The sequence below is a fragment of the Paroedura picta genome, chromosome 2 (genome assembly GCF_049243985.1).
Source record: "Paroedura picta isolate Pp20150507F chromosome 2, Ppicta_v3.0, whole genome shotgun sequence".
Classification (NCBI taxonomy): domain Eukaryota; kingdom Metazoa; phylum Chordata; class Lepidosauria; order Squamata; family Gekkonidae; genus Paroedura; species Paroedura picta.
The window spans coordinates 142817657-142841479 of NC_135370.1; the positions used below are offsets into that span (position 1 = coordinate 142817657).

The 23823-nt window shown below is 39.8% G+C and overlaps 1 protein-coding gene across 1 annotated transcript in view; it reads left to right on the plus strand.

The window, feature by feature from the left end:
• The window catches only part of COCH (cochlin), a 29629-nt gene that overhangs the window by 1981 nt on the left and 3825 nt on the right, over positions 1–23823 (plus strand). The window contains exons 4-11 of the mRNA XM_077323019.1: positions 1570–1726; positions 13601–13734; positions 14480–14539; positions 15593–15637; positions 15726–15873; positions 19960–20063; positions 22010–22236; positions 23248–23764. Of these exons, the coding sequence (XP_077179134.1) occupies positions 1570–1726; positions 13601–13734; positions 14480–14539; positions 15593–15637; positions 15726–15873; positions 19960–20063; positions 22010–22236; positions 23248–23764 (1392 nt within the window). The remainder of the gene's footprint in view (positions 1–1569; positions 1727–13600; positions 13735–14479; positions 14540–15592; positions 15638–15725; positions 15874–19959; positions 20064–22009; positions 22237–23247; positions 23765–23823) is intronic.

Genomic DNA, 23823 nt, shown 5'->3' on the forward strand with positions numbered 1-23823 from the left:
CTAAGCTGAACTTATTTCACAGGGTTCTTATGAAGATAAAGGAAAGGAAAACCATATGTCCTGACAGGACCTCTGTGGAGAAAGAGTAGGGTAAACAACATCATAGAATGTATGTCACAGTCACACCAGTTAGCAATGACCATGTTCTGATGTCACAACCAGATACCTTAACACATATGTTCCAAACATACAACAAATACTGTTTCCATATCTGAAACTGCAGTTGCTTCTGTGGTATAGTTTTCTTCAACTGTGTACAGAGAATCCATGCAATTAATTGCGGGTAAAGCTAGTATGCATTCCAGTGAGTTAGTAGAAATTAGCTGCTCTACTGCAACTGTGAACACATGAGAAATTTTCTTTTAAGGATATAAACCCTGTCACAAACTTTGAGACTCCAGCAGCAAAGACCCATTAATTTTTAAAATGATTATTACAACCAGTGTGATGTGGCTGTTAGCATATTAGGGCTATTGGGAGACCCAGGTTTGAATCCCCAAATTATCATGGAAGTATGCTTGGTAACCTTGGGCAGGTTATGGACACTTAACCTAATCTACCTCGTGTAGTTATCTAAGAACAGAGCATGGGGTACGCAGTTTTGGATCCCCATTGGGGAGAAAAGTGTGATATAGATGAAGTCAATAAACATATCCATTCAAGATTTCAATGATCTTCACTATGACATTGCTCTGCAAATGGGTAAGATCATCAGTTACCTGCAACAAAACATTATTGCAGAATGGCCTGCCTGAGAAGTTCAGGTAGGCCCCCTAACTTTTGTCACACTGCAGAATTGTAGAATGGAATTGTTAAGGAAGGCATTTTTATAACCAGAATAGGGTTTTAGTAAAAATTACATTGTTCAGGAGGAATTGTTTATTGTATGCCTTACTGTTCCTATTGAATTGTTTTAAAGTTTGGAATCTGCCCTGAGTCTCAGTGAGAAAGGAGTACAAAATAAATAAACAATGAGCATCAAAGTGAATGCCTGAGATGTGTTTCCGTGTCTGCAGAGGCTTCTGTGATATAGTTTTCTTCAGCTGCACACAAAATAAAGCCAGTATGAATTCCAGTGCATTAGTAGAAATCAGCTGCTGTACTGCGACTGAGTTTTTTCATAGATATACCATTTATGTAGTCACATTACTCAGTAAAAATCATACTGTTTGGAAGTTGAAAGAACATATGCAATTGCTGTAACACAGAGAAACAGAAAGAAGCTACAAGTGTGACATCCTAAGAGTAAGAACTGCTGAAAAAGCCTGAGTAGGATTGTAATACAGCTGTAGTAGACCTAAATAGACCTGCTTATGTTTGTTCTTTAATGCTCTTTTGTTTCTGTCTCAAGCAAAAGGAATACATTTTATTGTTAACGTAGTGAGTGTGCACATAACACAACACCAAAAATCAAAACTAGACCATACATTGTACTTAAATTTAAAACCTAAATATATTAAACGTTTTTATCTGCACTTCTGTTAATATATTAGTAGAAATAAACTGTACTGCAGATGATATACTTTGTATCAGACTTAAATTTTACATTATCTTTCTTTGGCTCTATAGGCCCTGTGCCCATTATGTGCCACACAAGAGGACTAGATATCAGAAGTGAGACGGCATATGTCCTCTGTCCAGCAAACTGCCCTATATGGCAGTACAGTGTCATTGGAAATGTTGTGTATGCCGCCTTGTCCAGTGTTTGTGGAGCTGCTGTTCACAGGTAAGTCTGATTATCAATAAGTCAGTGGCAACTCCAGAATCCATGGAACATGTTTTCTTTTATTGCAGGCTCTATCATAAGATCAGAGAAGCTCTTATTAATCCCATCCTTGCTTCTTATCCTGGTTGAAGTAGAAGGACCCTTCTTTCAATCATGTTAGCTGATAAAAATCAGAAGCTGACATGGAAGATTGCCAAGTATGGTTGGCTGGCCTATTGAGACTGAATACAGCTTAGGGAACACAGTTAGGGTTGGGACTAATTTAATTAATCTTAAACATTTGGCAATATGTTTTATGTAAATGTATAAAATCACTCATATTTTGTACTAATTTTAATTTGTACCAGATTTTATTGTATGACAGTGCTTTTAAGTAATGTGTTGTTGTTTTTTATTTGGTCAATGACAATAGTAAAGTATGATTGATAAGTCAATGGAAATCAATGGTAAATTACCCGGATAGGAACTTGACTAAGTAGCCCAGACAGTTCTGTTTCTGGCATAGCTTAGATTTAGAAGCAATCTTGAATTAAGCACACTGACTGAGCATTAATTCTCTAAGAATTCTTCAGTGAAGATACAATGCTCTGTTCCCGTCCTGACTCCCTAAATTGCATTGCTTCTTGCTGCTGGAGCCGCAACATTAGGAAGTGTTTTACCATAGATGGCATTTTTCATTCACCTTGAGTGCTGAGTTTCCATGTTCAGTTTACCTTAAAGGTAAAGGTATCCCCTGTGCAAGCACCGAGTCATGTCTGACCCTTGGGGTGATGCCCTCTAGCATTTTCTTGGCAGACTCAATACAGGGTGGTTTGCCATTCTTTTCCCCAGTCATTACTGTTTTATCCCCCAGCAAGCTGGATACTCATTTTACCAACCTCGGAAGGATGGAAGGCTGAGTCAACCTTGAGCCAGCTGCTGGGATTGAACTCCCAGCCTCATGGTCAGAGCTTTAGACAGCATGTTGGCTGCCTTACCACCCTGCGACACAAGAGGCTCTCAGTTTACCTTAGGAGGAATTATTTTGGAAATGATTACACCAAAGCTCACAAATGATGAATTTTCAATGATAAATATAAGGCTATGGTTGCATACCTTTTAATCTGTCTCAAAAGTAGTGGAAAGCAGTGCTAGGCCTGTGCATTATGCACTGATTTATAGCAACTTGTTATTCCCAAGAATTCACTTCACTATTGGAACTCATTAACAAATTTGGCCCCCAAGGTTTAAATGTAAGTTCTGAGTAGGTTTACCTTTGCACATAATTACCTTCTATTTAGAAGTGGGTTAACATCACGGTACCAAGGCACAGTAGAGAAATAGAGAATGTAAAAGCATCCACATTCAACAAAAGTTAAAATAATTAAAATAAGACACTGCTTTCCACTACTTTTGAGAGACAGTTTGGTGTAGTGGTTAGGAGTGCGGACTTCTAATCTGGCATGCCAGGTTCGATTCTGCACTCCCCCACGTGCAGCCAGCTGGGTGACCTTGGGCTCGCCATGGCGCTGATAAAACTGTTCTGACTGAGCAGTGATATCAGGGCTCTCTCAGCCTCACCCACCTCACAGGGTGTCTGTTGTGGGGAGAGAAAAGGGAAGGCAACTGTAAGCCACTTTGAGACTCCTTCGGGTAGAGAAAAGCGGCATATAAGAACCAACTCTTTCTTTCTTTCTTTCTTTCTTTCTTTCTTTCTTTCTTTCTTTCTTTCTTTCTTTCTTTCTTTCTTTCTTTCTTTCTTTCTTCTTCACTTTAACCTCTTAGCTTACTTGATAATTTCATTGTCTTGTTTTATTTTTACAGATAGTTGAATGCTTTAGTGTGTTCCCACTATATAATTTTTCCTCTGATGAAGACCAGTTGGTTAAAATGCATTTGATTGAAGCATGTATTATCTGAGTCTTACTTTTATTAAATGTTGTCATCAGAGTACAATTTAAGTATTATACTTCTTGTCTGAGAAACGGTGGAGTTTGCAGTCTTCTTATCTTCAGTTCTTTATATAGCTATTTCTTTATATGTACTGTTAACCAAAATGCTCTGCGAAAATTGTGGAAACAGCTAAGTGAAAGGAGGTTTACTAGCAAGGATATTTTTTGCACAGTTTACAAGGTGATTAAGCCCTTCAGGAATCCAAGGCAGACAACAAATACTATTTAGAAAGAGCTGTAGCTTTATTTAAGAAATAAGAAAGCAGACAAACACTAAGCAATCACACTTCACCTGTGGCAGGCAGGGAATAAGATGGGAAATGGCAAGGGTTTGGGGGGGGAAGAGAGGGTCAGCAAAAATTATATGATTACCTATCTAGGAAATGGCAAACGCAGATGGATTCAAAGCAACCTGAATTACCTGCATCCAGTTGGGCAATCTGGCAGGACCCGTCCAGGGGAAGCTGGGTACCAGAGAGGCAGTCTGGGGTCTCCAATGAAGGGTATTTTATACCCTTCTCCCTGGCCAGGTACATGGTAAAAAGTCATGTGGGCAAAAGTGGGCTTTGGACAAAGTATTCAGATACCCCCTTTCAATGTGGTGACAAAAGGTTGATTGATCCAGGATGTCCAGGCTCAAAAATGATCAAAGAGGATGAAATAGTCTTGATTGAAGATGCACATGGGTGCTAGTGTCCCACAATGAGGTCATAGGGGATTTAGGATGCTTTGGGCTGATCCTGCGTTGAGCAGGGGGTTGGACTAGATGGCCTGTATGGCCCCTTCCAGCTCTATGATTCTGTGATTCTGTGCTGATCCAGGGTTTCTGTCACTATGGAATACAGTCCAAAGGGTCTGGTTTTCACTGGTTACATTTCAAGGTCTGGTACCATGGGCAACAATACCTGATTTATTATAGAACAAAGTTTGAGTCCAGTGGCACCTTTAAGACAAGCGAAGCTTTATTCAAGGTATGAACTTTCACATGCATTTATTTTATTACATTTATATATCATTCTCCCCTGAGGCTCAGGGCAGTTTACGTGGAACATGAAATAACTACATCAAACGTACTTTTACATATTGAATAGAAACAAATAACAACAATGGTAATGATAATAGTAACAATGATATAACAATTTAACTGAATGATAATCAAGCAGGGCCATAGTTGTCCAAGTCAGGTGCATGGGGCTCCTTGGAGGGAGGTTCAGAGGGCTCAGAGGTGCTCCCTTTTGCAGGCCCTGCAGAACTCTTTTAATTCCGCTAGAGCCCCAATCTCTTCTGGGAGCTCATTCCATCAGATGGGGGCCAGGACAGAGAAGGCTCTGGCCCTGGTTGAGGTCAAGTGGGCTTCCTTGGGGCCAGGGATCATGAGCCAGTTTGAGGTTGAGAGCACAAAACACTTTGAGGGGTGTAGGCAGAAAAGCAGTCCCTCAGGTACACTGGGCCCTGACCTTGAAGGTGATTACCAGAAACGTCCGTCTGATCCGGAATTTGACCGGTAGCTGCTCCAGTTGTTGGATGATGGGCCAGATGTGGGAATTCCATGGTGTTGCTGTGAGGATCCTGGCTGCTGCATTTTGAATCAGCTGTAGTTTCCCAATCAAGGCTAAGGGCAGGACTGTATACAGCAAGTTGCAGAAGTCAAGTCTGGAGGAGACCGTTGCATGGATCACTGTGGCTATGTGTTCCAGGCCAAGTAGGGTGCTTGTAGTTTGGTTTGGTGAAGGTGGTAGAGTGCCAGCTACGCTACTCTCATGACCTGAGCCTCCATTTAGAAGGAAGCATCCAGGTTGGGCTTCCTTGCATGGACCTTTCCTGCCTAGCCACAGGACCTCCATCTTTGAAGGACTGAGCTTCAGACGATTCTACTTGACCCATTTCATCACTTCTCCAGGCATCTGGCTAATACTTCTGGGGGAGAGTCAGGGTGGTCATCCGTCAGGAGGAAGCTCATGCACACTTCTTCACAGTATTTGAAGGGTTGTCACTTGGAGAAGGGCAGAGAATAGTTCTTGTTGGCAGTAGAAGACAGGACCCGCAATAATGGGTTTAAACTGTTTACAACAGTACCAGCTGGGTATCAGGGGGGAAATTTTCACAGTCAGAGTAGTTCAGTAGTAGAATCAGCTGCCTAAGAGATGGTGGTGAGCTCCCCCTCACTGTAAGTGGCCATGCTTTGATATTAAATGTGTCTGGAAGCATTTGGGAAAATAAGTTAGGAAAGTATTTCACAGGTCAATACAATGAATACAAAATGATTATATTTATAATATGTTCTTTCTAGTTTCTTTCTCTATTTTCATTCTTTACACTTTATATTTCATATGACTCCTGGCATAACTGAAAGAAATGTGCTATCCCAAAGTTTGTGAAATATGATTGCTTCTGATCAAGTACCTTAATGATTATTGAGCTTCTTGCAGTGATCCTAAAATTATGGGTGAATGCCAGTAATAAGTCATTCCTGGTTTAAAATGTATTTTTGTGTTGTTTAAGAGAAAGGTTGTCTGCAGAGTGTTTTATCTTCTTTGTGGATCATAAGCAGCCTGATTAAGAAGGTAGTTCAGTTGTTTTGGTTGGTCCCAAATAGCTCTTTTCTGGCGATATATTTGATCATGCATGTGAGGAGAATCTGCTATATATGATCTTCCTGTATTTTTCAGGATTGTAGGAAGATCTGGCTAATGGGTCCATTCTCTGAATTTAAGTATTCTCAGACTGAGTAACCTATTTATACAGAGAAAAAGAGCAATAACATTCATGCTGCACTTATGTGGCCTGAAAAACCACATAAGTGAATCGCTTTTTGTACAATAGGGATAAATCATTTCTAATGATGCATGTCTTAGCCTATAAATTCCAAATATTTATACTCTCCAAAGAGACCTTGAACACTCACTACATCATCTTGCATTCATTCCTAAGAATGTATAATGTTGGGCATATCACCAAGAGAAGAACTGTGGTCCTGTTGTTCTTTAAAGGGACAATTATATTGAAACAGCCAGGACATAACGACAGCATAAAAAACAGACTAAGAAGTTTTAAAAGTTTCAAGTAAAATGTTCTTCAATCTAAAAGCATGCCATAATACATTTAAATAAAAGCCCCTTAGTTAAAAGCCTAGATAAAAAGCCTGGTGCCAGGTGAGTTCCAGAGGGGATGGCATTCGAAAGTGAGGTACCATCACCTCACCTCTGAAAAAGAGAGAAGACAGAGCAGGACCTCAGAAAAGGATCTTGTGGGTGGAAAAATATAGGTAGCAGTAGGGTTTCCAAGTCCCCACCAGCAGGAGCTGGGGTGGTGGTGGTAAAGTGATCAGATCCAGCTTGGGAAATTCCTGGAGATTTGGGGTTAGAGCCTGGAGAGACCTCAATAGGCTACAATGCTATAGAGTACAGCCTCCAAAGCATCCATTTTCTCCATTTTTCTGATCTCTGAAATCTGGAACAGAGGTGTAATTCCAGGGGGTCCCCAGGTCCAACCTGGAGGTTGGCATCCCTATGTGGCCCTTCAAACTCCTTCATCCCTAGCTGTTTAGGGTTGTATGGATAAGAACTGACACTTTGAATTGTGCCTGCAAACCGTTAGGCAGCCAGTGCTGTATGGGGCTGATATAGTCCCTTTATGCAGCCCCCCCCTTCCCCTGATATAACCTGACTGCTGTATTTTGACCATCTGACATTAACAATTTTCTAAGGCAGCCCCACATAAAGCATGCTATAATAATCTAAACTGGCTGTGATCATCAAGGATCACTGTGGCCAAATCAAGCTTTCTGAGAATGGCCAAAGCTAGAAAAAAGTGCCACTTGTCACAGAGAAAACCTTAGCCTGCAGCTATAGGCTAGTATCCAGCAGCACCCCTAGAATACATACCTGCTCTTTCTGGAGAAGTACAACCCATTCCCAGACTGACTCCTTAATCCGTGAGCAACTTTGTCATTGACCAATAGTACCTCGGTTTTCTCTGGACTGAGCTCTAGTTTATTAGCCCTCATCCATCTCATTACCATTCTCTATGGACTCATTCAGGACTTATACAGTCCACAGACCCACCCAACTCAGCTGATAAGGATAAATAGACCTGTACCATTTCCACACAACAGTAAACCCCCCACAATTGTGTTCTTAAAGTTTTGATCTGCGCAAAAAAAGTTCCACACAAATATTTGCCCCCCTAGGAGTAGATCCTATTTTCATGTACTTTTACCCTGTGTTTTCTGAATCATCCCTTTCAGCCAAGTTTTTCCCCTTCATAGTTTTCAAGAGAGGAATTCCAGAATATGAATTTGTTTCCCCATGGTGCCACCATTTTGTGTCATCATCGAAGTGTGTTCATCCGCCAACAGCCCTCCTTCCTCCAACCCAATTGTCTCTGAGATAATCCACCTTGAAAACAGTGTGTTTTGTGTTATGACACAATTTCATTAATATATAGCAACATTAAAATGTAATGAGAAAAGGAGGCAGCACAACCATAAATACTTTTTTGGCTCTTTCCTGCTTCCTCTACCTGAACACAACAGCCCATCAGCCAAGACAGTACCTTGCCTCAGAATTGTGAACAGCGCAGATCTTTGGTTCGACATTTTGTTTTTGACAAGTAAGGAGGGAGGGAGGAAGCAAGAAGAGAAGTTGCACGTCTAGAGCAGGGAGTCCCCCATTCTCCTCCCCGCATGCCTGGAACCAGAAATGTCTTGGCGCTGGCAGATGCATAGGCCATCCTCCCACTCAACATTCTTCCATCATTGCCATGTGAGCTTTTTTAATATTGTTATTACATTATAACGTTACTGTGCATGCACAAACATTTTTAAAAAGAAAGATGATGAAGTGTATGATAGGAGGTCCCACAGGCCATTTCTGAAGTAACTATAGAAGTCATTAAACGAGTCTGATCTTCAATTAAAAGTCCTATTGCAGAAATAGTGCCACAAAATCAAAGTATCACAATGTTGAAATGAGGTAAGGTTGTACTGCGGCAATGGTCCTGGTGTTATCTAGATACTGGTGGCACCTTACTACTAATCCCAAGATGATTTCTCCCAGTGGTATCACAGCATGGGATACAAGATATGCTATTCTTAAAATAACTTCTGGCTCCAAATTAAACAAGTTTAAAATCAGCTCACAATTTTGGCCTAAGGAGGGGGAAGGTGACAAAAAATATCTTGTATGTTCTTGCTCAGTAAGTGTCAGTAAAAAGAAGCAATTAATCAAAAGCTGGAGCAGGTTAGAAATGACAAATGAGAGAGCCAGAGAAAATAGCTTTGTTTAACAAACTAAAACTAGTAGGGAAAGGAAGACAGGAAAGCAGTGCTGCTTTACTTTCTTATTTTCCTGGCTATTGAACTAAACAATGATTAATTTTATTTTTGACATTCCAGTGGTTAAGTTCAAAGTAGTCTATTGTACTTAAGCACATCATGTCACATCTAATTAATTGTTAATTACTGGGTCATTTACTCTGGTAAGCCCAGGCGATCTATATTTTGCTTTCTATTTAATGCACATGTGGTTTCCCAATCTATATACACAGAGAGCAAAGCAACAGCCTCATGGTGTGCCATTTGGATCTCAGAGGAGAAATTATTTTCCTTTGGATTTCCTCTGGATTTCTAGAGTGTGTAGCATATGTATTGCTTATAAGGATATAACCACAGCTTGTCTCCTTTATTTTTACCTCTTTCATCACAGTGGAACAGAGTCTCTGTAGTTCAAGACAAATAGCAATTTTCCTTCATTTTGACATGTTTTTTCCTGCCTTTGCATGGCAGCTTGAATGGACATTATTTTGGCCCCCTTTAGTCCTCCCTGGACAATTGTGCTGAGTTGATCGTTACATAATTTTGACAGCATTAAGATCATTCAAGAGAATAGCAAATTGGCACTATTAGATATGTGCACATGTGAATTGTGTGTACAGACACAAGGGCTGTATATTTTGAAATAAAAATCTGTCAGTAATTTCACAAATTCTGAAACTACTGAAAATTGTCTTTCCCAGTAAAAATCTTAAATTATAAGGAAAATAAGCTGTATGTGCAATATATATTAATTTAAGTAAAGATTTTTCCTTGTAGGGCTATGTCTAACCCTCAGTTCTTCATAAAGTTTGATCTGAAAATGACATTACGTATGCATGTGCTTAACCTTACAGTAACCCAAACTTTGGATATTGTCCATGAAGAACAAACTACTTTTTTAAAACCATGGATTTGTGCATATCTGGCCACAACTTTGGCAATTGCTTTTTATTTACTTTATACTGAAGAGGTCAGTGTGGTACAGCAAACTGTAGTGTAAGCTACTGGTTAAGTGTTAGATTAGAACCCAGGTTCAGATTCCAGCTGTGCCATCAGGCTTGCTAGGTAGCCTTGGGACTGTCTCTCTCAGCCTAACTTACTTTACAGAACTACTGCAAGGATAAAATGCCATCCTGAGTTCTTTGAGGAAAGATGGGATAAAAATGTCCACTATCAGATACTAGTCCAATAAAATACAGTTAAAATAATTCAGCTTTCTGAAGTCTTTCTGTCCTCAGAGGATAGGATGCCTTTGATATTTTCGTCTCTTGCATTCCTAGAAGATGATAGCATATAATGACAATCTAAAGTAATTGTCTTCAATTTAATTTTGCTCTGAATTCAGTTACACAAGTGTCCTGACAACCACTATTTACGTGGACTTTTAAAAGGATCTGTTTAAGATAGGAAAAACAGGAAGAAGGAAAGAGAGAAAGGAGAAAAGGGAGAGAATAAAAGGAGAACAATGATCACTTGAGGAAAAATTATAAAAGCTGGATATGTTTGCACATTGGTGCTAAATGTATGTTCCAGGTCCAAAAAATTTTGTTGTTGTTATTAGGTGCGAAGTCGTGTCCGACCCATCGCAACCCCATGGACAATGATGCTCCAGGCCTTCCTGTCCTCTACCATTCCCCGGAGTCCCTTTAAGTTTGCACCAACTGCTTCAGTGATTCCATCCAGCCACCTCATTCTCTGTCATCCCCTTCTTCTTTTGCCCTCAATCACTTCCAGCATTAGGCTTTTCTCCAGGGAGTCTTTCCTTCTCATGTGGTGGCCAAAGTATTTGAGTTTCATCTTCAGGATCTGGCCTTCTAAGGACTGACCGGTTTGTTCGCCTTGCAGTCCAAGGGACTCTCAAGAGTCTTCTCCAGCACCAGAGTTCAAAAGCCTCAATTCTTTGATGCTATTTGCCATAGCTTTCCTCCCCAGGAGCAAGCGTCTTTTAATTTCTTTGCTGCAGTCCCCATCTGTAGTGATCTTGGAGCCCAGGAAATCTGTCACTACCTCCATTTCTTCCCCATCTATTTGCCAGGAATTGAGAGGGCCGGATGCCATGATCTTCGTTTTCTTGATGTTGAGTTTCCAAAAAGTTTAAGACGGTCTAAATATTCTTTGTTCCTTTCCCAAAAATATTTAATTCCACTGATCTATTCTGTTGAAGTTGGCATGCAAGATAATGGCTAAATCATAAAAAATAGTACTAGTACTAATAGCAGTGGGCATAAAGAAAATGAGTGACATCTCCATGTCCCCCTCAGAAAAGGAGAGCAGTCACAGGAAATGTGGTAACTATTAGGTAACTGACAAAGTGAAAGGAGTACAGGAAGGTTATTGGCCTAAATTAAAGCAATGTTGATATGGAAACTAGCAACAAGCCAAGGTGCAAATACTGAAATGGCAAGGTAAATAGCAAAGAACTGTTTTATGAAGGAAATAATTTTCTTTTGTTCAAGATGAATCCAACATTTTTTCCAAAAGGACTCTCTGCATGTGGTGAATTTTGCTACTGTTGCAATTCTGTGCAACAGAATAACAGGGTAAAATTAGTTCACATCAAATAATCAGATCTATTCATTCTACATTTAGAGCTGAGGCCCCTGCAGGAGATTTCACCGTTCTGCAGGGCCTGCAAGATGGAGATCTTCCACCAGGTCTTCAGTTGAGGCTAGGGCGCAGGAAATCTGAGGGGTCCCTCCAAGTTTAAACAACAGTTAATACTTAATAGGATTGACGGCACCCCCACTTTTTCCCCTGAGGCACTGGGATGACGGGTAGCTGGAAATAGGGGGGGGGGGGGCTTTTATTTCTGCCACCGGCTAGTTTAATGGGGGGTTGAGATTGCTTTTAATTTTTATCTGTTTATCTATGTAACCTGCTATGAGACAGTTCGCTGACAACAGTGGGAAATAAATAAATTGCATTTTTAAAAATTATATTGTTTTACTGGAGCTAGAAGGTATTCTGGGAAAAGAAGCAATTTGGAAATCAGGATTTGAGTGGGCCGCTTTCTCCTCCCTTCTGATTATCTTCTGACTTACACCCAGCTCCTTTCATTCATTCCCCATGAGGTGTTTTAGGGGCTCAGGTGAGTCTTTTTATTAATTAGGAAATAATATTTTTTGCATTCTTGGGGAGTATGTAGGGTAACCCACCTTTTCTGTTGCTGGCTTGGTTTTGTTCAAGGACTTTACCATTAGATGTAGAAATTATTTGTTGCAATGCATAATGATATAAGGATACATCATAACAGAATAGGTATATGAAAAATTATGGGAAATCACAGGAAATCACTAGAAGAGTGATTTTCTAGAGCAGGGGTAGTCAGCCTGTGGTCCTCAAGATGTTCATGGACTACAATTCCCATGAGCCCCTGCCAGCAATCAACATCTGGAGGACCACAGGTTGATTACCCCTGTTCTAAAGAACAACTCCACACAGGTGTCATAGAGAGGAATAGTTCCACATAAGGCTGTTGCCCAGTACTGTGTTCGAGATTAATGTATTATTTTCTTAACTAAAGGTCTCTCTAAATTAGCTTGATGAAATTAATTGAAAGAGTAGTCAGTAAATATATGATATATTTATTTCTATTTGGAAAATGTCTATGCTGCCTCCATGGGGACCTGCCTGAGTCAGCTTCCAAAATAAAACCTATAGCTGAAATACAGTGGAGGATTTTTGAAAATCAACAAGGTCAGAGCAAAGGATAGTCATAACACAAATTTGTATAATGCTTAGATCCCTAGGTGCCATTGTCCTCTGTAACTATACACACACTAACAGAATGGCAAAGGGTCAGGGCAATCTTGACTGATTCTTCCTTCCTGTTGTATACCCCCACCTTGTCTTCATGTATGTCTGATGATCCTTAGATCTTGGAGCAGAATTTCAGGGGATTCAGGGGGTTGTAGCAGGAGGTGGGGGGAACAGTGCTTTCCACTGACATTGCTCCACACTTTCAGTATAAATGGGTTAGATTAAATACTGCAGGTGAAGCAACATGAGTATAGTTCTTCCCAGCTAGATTTTAATCTAGTAGACCAGCAAAATTTGGAGGGGAATAAGCCTCCAAGAGTCAAAGCTCCCTTGGTCAGATGGCAAGTATCTAGTGAAATCAGATCTAGCAGTTCTACTGCAGACCAGCACAGCTAACTACTGAAACTAATCCTTACCTAACACTGTACCAGTATTATTATATTGCAGAAGGCATTTTCCAGACTGTGTTGATGTTCCATTTTCATTCTCCAGTGTTACCAAATGGTTTTCATGTATACAAGTAACTTCATTGACATCCCAGTGCTGTCCCATCGTTTCTTCATTTTCCCCTGTTCTTTTTAAAGCTAGTGTTTCCTGTACTTTTTTAAAACTGCAAAATGGATTTGCAAGGTAGCCTTTTCCTTAGAATAGGAACATTTTTTCCATCTTGAGAACTGCTGCCTAGAAAGGGCAGGTTTGCATTAACAGCCAGCTCATTCAAGATTTCATAATTCCTTTGTACAATGTTCAGATTAGGAGTTTGACATGTAAATGTGAAGCAGTTTTAAAGACAAGCACTTATACTGACCTGAAATACTTGTCTGAAAACAATAACAATAATGACAATGATAACTCTTTTTTTTGCCCCAGAGGTGTGATTACTAGTACAGGCGGACCTGTAATGATGCAAAAGTTAGCAGGGCAAGAGAGCTATTCTGGAATGTATGCCAATGGAATCCAGTCTCAAGGGCTTGGTAAATGGTCATCATCCTTCTCAGTTGCCAGTAAGTGAATGAAAAAGTTTTACTTTTTTACTAATTGATCTTGAATTTATCAGCACAGGAAAAGCTGAGACTGGCTAAAATAAATTTCCTTCATGGTTTCAGATACTGCTTTCCTTATCAGCAATGAACATGCCATATAAAGAATTTCAGACAAACTTAACACATGGCATAAGCATTAATCAAATTAAGCCTTATAATTTCAGTAGTTTTCATACAGGAGTCTTCTCAAAACAGTTTACCAAACAAACAAACAAACAAACAAACAAAAGACAACCAAAATACAATTTACATATACAACGTATAGTTTAAACAAACAAATGGTACATATTTTTTTTCCTTTAAGGAATGTTTTCAAGGCATTCCTTTTGAAACAAATTCCAAAAGAAATTTAGGAGAAAATGAAAGAAAAACAATAGAATTCTAACCTGCAAGATTAGAGAATCCTAGAAAACATCATTTTTGAGGATGAGGTAGGATTTTCAAATGTGCTAATGCAAAAGCGATACCTGAAAAGTTTGATTGAATAATTTAAAGCCTATATCTCCTTTGTCAGTCACTTGTCTGCTTATATAATCTGTTCAGAAAACTCAGAGAACCTTTATATAACCTGCCTAAATAGTCTACGCTCTTAAAGTGAATTGCATTAATTAATCACTAATCCACTCAACAGAACAAATAACTTCATATGCAACATGATTTAACTGTACAGTAGTTAACATGGGTTTCTTTTTCGTTATTGTAACAGAAGCAAGTAGATCACTTGAAGCAGCCGCACGGCCAGTTTCAACAGCACGTCCATCTACAGGTAAAGTGTTCCATTCAAAAAATCTTTAAAATCAGGAGTTTTGAAGTAAGAAACCATTTTGCCTTTGTCTCATCATCAACATCACTATATAATAATACACATCCTATGGAGAAGCATGCAAGAATAGCTGTTAACTTTTCCTCCCCTGGCTCCCTGTGCTACCTAGGATGTACTTTGTATTGTCACTCCAGGTTTTAAAAGCTCCATACGATGTGGCGCTATAGGCACATAGTGACAAAGGCACATAGTGTTCCAAGTGACAGAGTCTGACACTCTATAAAAAAAAGCAGTGTTGACGCAAGCAACCCAATATTGTAGCATGAGTCCACTAGGAAACTTTGCTTTGCTTTCTGCTTGATCAAACCTGCATTTTTCCTCCTGTGAAAAAATGTCAATTCCAGTGTGTGCAATTGAGATGGGGGTGGGGAGGAGCATGAGTCAGATGTTGGCAGAGTTTAAATTTGCCAAGAGGAGCAGAGCATCAGGATGCTTAAAAGAATGAAAAAGTTTTATTATGAAGAAAAACGACTTTGTGTAGAAACAGGAGAGAGCAGAGAGCATTAGTCCTAACTGTCTCTTCTGTTCATTGTCTGTTTTAGAGGAAAGCAGGGAGACCATGGGCTCAAAGGAGCAGGAAATCTCCAAAAATTAATCCGGGATATAGGAGGCGACTATTTGAAAAGTATCAGGAAGTTCCTAATCTAACAATGCTAAATAGACATCTCTCCAATGACCACTGCAGGACACTCTTCATATGCTGTTCAAACATGCACACAACATCAGATATTTAAATGTATACTATGCAGTATAGAGCACTGAACTCGAACCATGAAAACCTTGGTTCACAGACCTATTATGTCTTATCCTTCATGCAACTTCAGTTGGCTGTTTGTGAGGATAGGATGGTCGTGTGTGCCACTGAGATCTTTGGAGAAGAGACAGGATACAAATCTAATCCAGCATTTAATACCTTCTGCATTTAGCTTTATTTCATGCCACAGTATTTTTCAGTTTACTTCCATGTAAATAATTCATGTTTCCGTCTTTTTTTAGGTAAACGACCTAAGAAGCCACTTGGGAAAAAGTCTGGGAACCAAGGTAGGAGGCTGTACAGCCATGCCAAGCAAAACAAATCCCCACTGTTCATTTACTCTTAAGTTAATCTAACTATCTTGGGTGTTCACAGACTGTAAAGCGGATATTGCTTTTCTGATTGATGGAAGCTACAATATTGGTCAGCGTAGATTTAATTTGCAGAAGAACTTTGTTGGGAAACTAGCGGTGATGCTGGGAGTTGGATCTGAAGGACCACATGTGGGAGTTGTACAAGCCAGGTACCAGAAATATGTCATATTTGGCACATCACTCCTTCTGGGGTGCTAGAGCTTATACTGTTGTGCTTAGGGTGTGATGAAAGTAACAAAGATATGATGATTGTGGTCAACATATTCAAAGAGCTCTTAAACACTATTATAGTTCAAATCACATTCAGTGTCCTCCGCATTGAAGACTGGATGAAATCCAGGCAGTACACCAGAAAATATCATTAAGTTACTGCAAATAAAGAATAAGAATGTAAAAATTCCTATTGTGACCACAGCTCAACCTCTGGTCTCTTTAAATAGTGCAGATGTTGGGATAGTTATCCACTTTTTATCTCAAAATATAGATACAGTACCCTTAGTTTGTGAGCACTATCAGATTTCTTGTCCCTAGATTTGGTTTAATGCTGGCAAGTGGGATAAGACAGAGGCAAGATTACAGAGAGTTGAGATGAGGATTGAGTGTAAAGTTAACTGTTGTAGATGGGGACAAAAGATTATAGTCATTTGAGAAAACAGATAACTGTTCCCATTACTGAAGCCCTGCATCCTGACAGCTGCACATTCTGCCACATCTTGTTGTTATTTTTTGATATTTCTCAGACATCAGTCACACATTTTCCAAGCTCGTCCACACAGCTGGAAGAGCTACAGCTTGTTGTAGCAGGTTAAACAACAACTGAAGTTCTCACAGTGCCAAGTTCTGTGTGCACATACATACGTGCACACACACACACACACATGTCATGCTTGCTTCTGTGGCAAGCAATGCAGTTGCAGATTAGACAAAATCTTGGACTAAATAGGCTGAAACCATTTTGCATTTCACTGTAGCAAGCAGTTACTAGGCTGTTGTATGGAACAAATATTGGCCGTACACCATCACATGCTCCATTAGATAGCTGTTTCAAAGCTGTGATTGTCCTGAATTTTAAGCTTACACTTGGAGGGTGTATTCAGTTATTGCAGCTGGCAGTTCCAAAGACTTTCCAAAGACAGTAACTTTTCCAAAAATGAAATCTATGACTGTGGTTGGGTATAACAGTTGGAATAGAACGCAGCATTACAGATCAACTCTAAAGCTCTAAACACATACCTCAGTTTATTGGGGATCTTCGTTAACATCCCTACATCTGGTCTTGTGCGATGGAAAACTTTCCATGCTGTAACTACTTCGGCATTCATTTTGGGGGCAAAGGAAGAGAAAGGGGGCTATAAATTTCCCCCACCAAAAAAGTTGAAACATCTGTGAGAATCAAAGCAGTGATTTTCTTTCGGCCATCTCTTTCTTGAAAAATATTTTACTAAGTAATAAACTCTGTTATGTTCAGTACCTGTCAACAAAACAATGATGTTAACTGTATGAATGAAGTGTGAAAATGCTCACTTTAAACAAAATATATGAATAAAAGTGTCAAAAAAATCTGGAAGGATTTATATTGCCTATTACTATGCTGATGATGAGTTACCCCATATAAGTTTCAACCAGAAAAGGATGGCTCCAAATATACTTGTTGACCACATCTGCGGCATACTTTTCATCCAAGGGAATTTGTGTCTCCGTTTTCCAAAATTGAGCAATTGTTCTGGAAAGTTTTCTAGAGCTGCAACAAGTTTTTTTGTGTTGAAGAGCTAACCATGGTGTAAAAAGATGTATAAAAGATTAAGGCAGAGCAGCACTTGAGTTGGAAACAGCATAATTTGAATTAGTTAAATTGCTTTTGTGATTTGGGACCAAAGGATATGATCGCTTTGCTTATAGTTGGCAATAAAATGAAAAAGAAGAGACATTAACGGGTGTCTGAACAAAGTTTATTGAAATGAATGAATCCTAAGTGTTAACCATTTTGAAGGTCAATTTTCAAAACATCCATATAAACACATAAGGTTTAGTCTAAAAGGGTGGTATCTGTTTCATCTGCAGAATGGCATATCCATTGGTGTAGGTGGGAAGGGTGATTTTTGCCAGTTCATTCTTCCAATACAGATTCCTACTGTGTCTAAAGGTCACGACCACCTAGGAGCAGAATTTCACAAGCAACACTTCAAAAACTTCCCATGAATGAAGATATAATAGAATGCTCCTCATTTTTATTTTACTCCCAGCATGGTCTAGTGGTTAAGAGTGGCAGCTTCTAATCTGAAGAGATGGGTTTGATTCCCTGCTCCTCCACATGCAGCCAGTTGGGTGACCTTGGGCCAATCACAGCCCTCATAATGCTGTTCTCACAGAGCAACCTTGTCAGGGCTCTCTTAGCCTCACCTAACCTCACAAGGTTCCTATTGTGGGGAGAGGAAAGGACAGAGATTGTAAATTGATTTGACACTCCTTCAGGTAGTGAAAAGCAGGCTATAAAAACCAACTCTTCTTCTTCTGAAAAGTAATATTCTCATCTGCCTTGAAAAAGATTTTACATTTGAAGTGCATAGGATTCAAAGCCCGAGGAAACATACACAAAGAGCTCTAGCTCTTTTCTAAGACTATGAGGAGGGGATAGAATTTAGAAGGAAGAAAGAAGGGCAGCTTAACATTTTCCTAACCTGCTATTTCTGTATTCCAAATCACTTGCACATTTCTACCACAGAACATGACAGGTGTTTTAAGCGCAAAAGTGCATTTCACTTAGGGTGAAAAATTGCAGGGAAAGTATGATCACAGAGCCTTTTCCCCACATCCTTTCTGTTCCATATTTCTTCAAAAAGTGTGTTTTCCTTCTTTGTTTTAAATGTGTATCTTGGAATTCTATTAGGAACACTTAAATCCTGTTATTTTGGGGATCTCCCCAATTGGTCTTGAAAACATGTTGAGACCCTTTCCCCTTGTCCATTCCCCCTTTTCTGTATTTACACATCTACATTTTGATGTTTCCATTTATGGTTTTTTTTTCACTTTGCTTTTGGTTTCCATTTTTTCTCGGACAATGGAAACTCTCAGTTTATGGAGAAAAGGTGATTTGATAGTTCATCAGAAACCAAAATGACAGCAATAATTCCAGGGGATCCCCAGTCCCACCTGGAAACCGGCATCCCTACTTACACACCATTGTTCACACCACTTTGTAAGGGTTTGCCAGAAAAATTCTTATTTCTTTTGATAGTTAATGACCACAATAAACTGTTTCTCACAGGTGTCACGGAGGATTCTGAGAAGGCTTAACAGTGCAAGTGTTTTGCTCCTCTTACATGTGTGCAACAAGCACATGCACAGACCACAAAATAAGTTCTTAAAAGGAGTAGGTTATTTGTACATATTTTTCCAACCCTTCTGCTTTGCCTGTGCGATTTAATTATGATTACAGAATGTGTAAATTAGAAAGGAGCTGGAACAAAATAGAGAAGAGCATACATGGGCCGACAAGACTTGCTGGGGGGAGGGAATCCTATCTCTCCCCACCACTTTTGTCCAAGGCCCATCATGGCTTCCAGGCTCTGCCACAGCCAATAACAATCACGCTGGAGGTCCTCTGCGCTTGCACAGGCATAATTTTTTTTATTCGGAAAGGGAATTTAAACCCCCACCCCACCCCATATACTTCTTTTAAGTTTTCAGATTTTTCAACTAACCTAGGAGTCTGCCACGTTTGCTGGAAAATCTGTTTACTGTAGTGTGGCTCCAGCTCATGGATTTAGATATCCACAGATAGGGGCCACATTTCACCATTAGCTATAGAGATTGCACACGTCCCATCTTCCAAGTGTTCCCTTATGGTGTCTGCTGATCAGGACATTCCACAAGGGGGAACTATATACACAATAGAAATGAATCACAGTGAATTGTTTTAAAGAAGTGAATTGTTTTAAAGAATGCTTGTAAGGTAGCTGCCAAGCACACATTTGCCGAAGTAAAAACTTTATTGAATTCAATGGAATTCTGAATACATGCATGAAATCGAGAGCACTAATGATTTTATGTCTGATGTATGTCACTTACTAATGTATATATAAAGTGAAAGAAAACAGGATATATAATTAAATTAGTTTCAGAAGATTTTAATAAATGAAATTATATCAGTGGAACTTCAAACATATTGAATATTGTCTGCTAAAGGAAAATGTGGGCCACCTTTACAGTTGTTTCTGCTTCATTTTTTTTTACAGTGAGCATCCAAAAATTGAGTTTTACCTGAAAAACTTCACTGCAGCAAAAGATGCTTTATTTGCCATAAAAGAGATAGGCTTCAGAGGAGGCAATTCCAATACAGGTAATTACAAGCCCATGAAAATGAAACATGAATACTAAGAATAACTATGCAATTCATCTTCTTTGACATAACACAGAATCACTTTTGACTTATTTGGACTTGGAAATGTTACTTCTACTTCTAAGACACCTGAAATTGAAATGGTTAGTGGTCCAAATTTTGGTTCTAGATGGAGTGTGTATGTGTTTACATAACTTACACCACAGTCAGAATACACTATATCAGGGGTAGTCAACCTGTGGTCCTCCAGATGTCCATGGACTACAATTCCCATGAGCCCCTGCCAGCAAATGCTGTAGTCCATGGACATCTGGGGGATCGCAGGTTGACTACCCCTGCACTATATTACACGCTCTTGCCTGCTTTCCCCTGCTCATTCCTCTGACAGCAGCCCACAGACCCTTTTTCATTTCCCACCAGCTGATTCTCCTGTTGGGGGGGGGGGAGGCTTGGCATTGCACTCCTGTCCTTTCCTACATCCTGTCAGCTCCAGGGCATGCATTATTCTTGTCCCTGTGTCTCAGATTGGTTCTTAAAGCTGTGAGTAAAAGTAGCAATCCTGGTTCAGCCATTCTTTACATCATAAATCAGGTATGCTGGATAAGCAGCAGGTGGGGAAAGCAGCTCCACTGGTGGTAAGGAGGACATTGCAGTTAAAGAGGCTCAGGTGATTTCTTCTGCTATCCCCCTCATCACCTTCAACAGCAGCTGAAAGCAGACAGCCCTGACAAGTCAGTATGCACATGTAAAATGTATCATTCAGTCAGACCCCCTAAATAGCTCTTTTGAAGTTTATTAATTTAGAACATTTATTAGCTGCATTCCTACCTGGTGGAACTCAAGGTGGCTTACAATGTAAACAAAGCAATGATAAAAGAACACAAAGAATACCACAATTTAAAGTCTTAGGACTGCCATCAAATAAAAGTCAAATTAGTCTCAGTTGGCAAATTGTCTCCCAATTACAAAAGTATATTGCTTGAAGAGAAATGTTACTGAGCGTTGTGTGTGCTATTTTCATTAATCCTTCCTTATCCACGAAACAGATAACGATTTTTGATGAGGAGTATAATCTTCAGAGTGTCTGTCTTCAGTTAGTGGGACCTAAGGGGTCACAATTAAACCTGAACTTTTGGTAGTAACATGCATGCATACTTGTCCTCTGGTCCCTGTGCTAAACTAGCCATGGGTAGGTCTGCTGTACTTAGAAGCTCAAAGGAAGGGGAAGGAAACAACTGGGCTGGTATAGGCTAAGGCACAGATCCAGTCATGCTAGCTCTTGTATGATAAGTTCAGGATAGCTAATAGGGGCTTGAGGAATCAGTAATTATGTCTTCCCAGAAACTGGGGAACTGGACCTCAACTGACCCTGAATTACATAACGTGCTGGAACCATGTCAAATAGAGGGTCACATACAGAAACTGTGTAATAAACTTGGACTGCTTCTTCCCATACTGTCTATCCCATCCCCTAAGACCTTCCTCAAAAGCCCTGGTCTGTGTCCCACCCCTTTGGAGAGGAAGTGGGTGACGAAAGATAGCATCATCTGTGGTATATATTTCTTCTTGAGGCTTGTTTTGTCCCTACAATACTCTCTTTTATGCACCACAACAAAATATTTGTTTATTCAGGTTTTTAATTAAAGGGTTGATTTTTTGTCTGTTTTTAACCTGAGAAAAAGACTAAGTTTAAGCTGCTCTATATTTTATGTTGTTTTTATGCTGTCTTGATTTTTAATTCACAGATTTTTTAATGTTTATTTTGTAATCCATCTCTTTTTAAAGAGATATGATAATAGAAATTTTCCAAATAAAAAATACAACTAAAATGGCAGATTCCAATAACGCATTGCATAAAACCACTCTTCCCAGTGTAGACACCTATCTAGGAATCAACAGATGGCAAATAATTATAAATATCTACATTTTCTTCTCCCCCAAATTAGGGAAAGCCTTGAAGCACACAATACAAAGATTCTTTTCTGTAGAAAATGGAGTGCGCAAAGGGATTCCTAAAATCATTGTAGTTTTCATTGACGGCTGGCCCTCAGATGATATTGAAGAAGCTGGCATAGTGGCCAGAGAATTTGGTATTAATGTATTTATTGTGTCCGTCGCAAAACCTGCACCTGAAGAACTTGGGATGGTTCAAGACGTTGGCTTTGTTGACAAGGTGAGAAGGGAATGTCCTCATTGTTTCCATTCTGTCCCTAATGACCAGCTATGTCTATGACCAACTATGTGTATGGCCTTGGTTTGAACATATGAAACTGCCTTATCGGACTTTTGGTCCTTCAAAGGCAGTATTCTGTACTCGGACTTCCAGTTGTACTCCAGGGTCTTACACACTGCACACCATTGACTGCCAGATCCTTCAGCTGGATATGCCAGGGATTGAAACTGGGACTTTCTGCGTGCCTAGCAGATGCTGTAGCACCAAGCTACAGCCCTTTCCCATGAGGCACTACCACTAGACAAGCCCAGGCTTTTTGTCTGTAAAATTAATGGTAGACTGAAGGTACTTCCTGTATTAAGGGGAAAGAAGCATCCATTAAAGGTACTGAGAGCTGAGAATTCTAAGAAAAAGGAATTGTTCAAGGTAATATGGGATGCAATTGTGTCACATCACTAATTAGGATACAGGAAATACCCAACTCAAGCCTATGATAAATTCCACACAGCAAGTTGTGATTGGGTGGGATACCTGAGGGGAAATAGCACATTTACCATTGTTCTAAAAACTGTGCTTTGGATGCTGTAAAATCAACTATTTCTAAAATATCAAAAGAAGATATAAGCACTGTGCTGCACAAACTGTATGCAAACAGGCACACACACAACTGACTTATGGCCCATGATTAGGGCTCCCATGTAGGGATTCCCCCATTTAACCCTTTAAAAACCTCTTTCCCTTTCCCAACCAATCCATGCCATATGCTTAGACAGCACAGTGAAGGGAACAGGTAGGGGATCCAGGCCATCAGCAGCCTGGCATAATCGGCATTGCACAGCATTTTCCCATAAGTATTGCAGAGGAAAAAGGAGAAAAAGAATGTTAGTTGTTACTGCTTGTGACTTCATTTGCTGTTCCTGCAACAATGGGTGCATATTTTGGTGCCCTCAGATAAAATCAGTTCAATCCCCAGATCCATGGCTATTTTGTTTGTTTTGTTTGTATAAACAGGCTGTTTGCCGAAGCAATGGCTTCTTCTCATACAACATACCCACCTGGTTTGGTACTACAAAATATGTGAAGCCGCTCATTCAAAAGCTCTGCGCTCATGAACAAATGCTCTGCAGCAAGACTTGCTACAACTCAGTCAACATAGCTTTCCTGATCGACGGTTCCAGCAGTGTTGGAGACAGTAACTTCCGTCTCATGCTGGAATTTATTGGTAATGTTGCCAAAGCATTTGAGATCACAGATATTGGTTCCAAAATTGCAGTGGTACAGTTCACATACGATCAACGCATTGAGTTCAGCTTTACAGACTACATCACAAAGGAAAGTGTGCTTTCTGCTGCCCGAGGAGTTCGTTATATGAGTGGTGGAACTGCTACGGGAGAAGCCATTACATACACAACCAGAAATGTTTTTGGACCTGTGAGAAATGGACCGAACAAAAACTTCCTGGTGGTTTTGACTGATGGCCAGTCTTATGATGATGTCAGAGGACCTGCTGTTGCTGCTCATAAAGCAGGTAAATGATTTTGAAATGTCAATATGCAGCCATACAGCTAGGTATGAAACTTATCATAA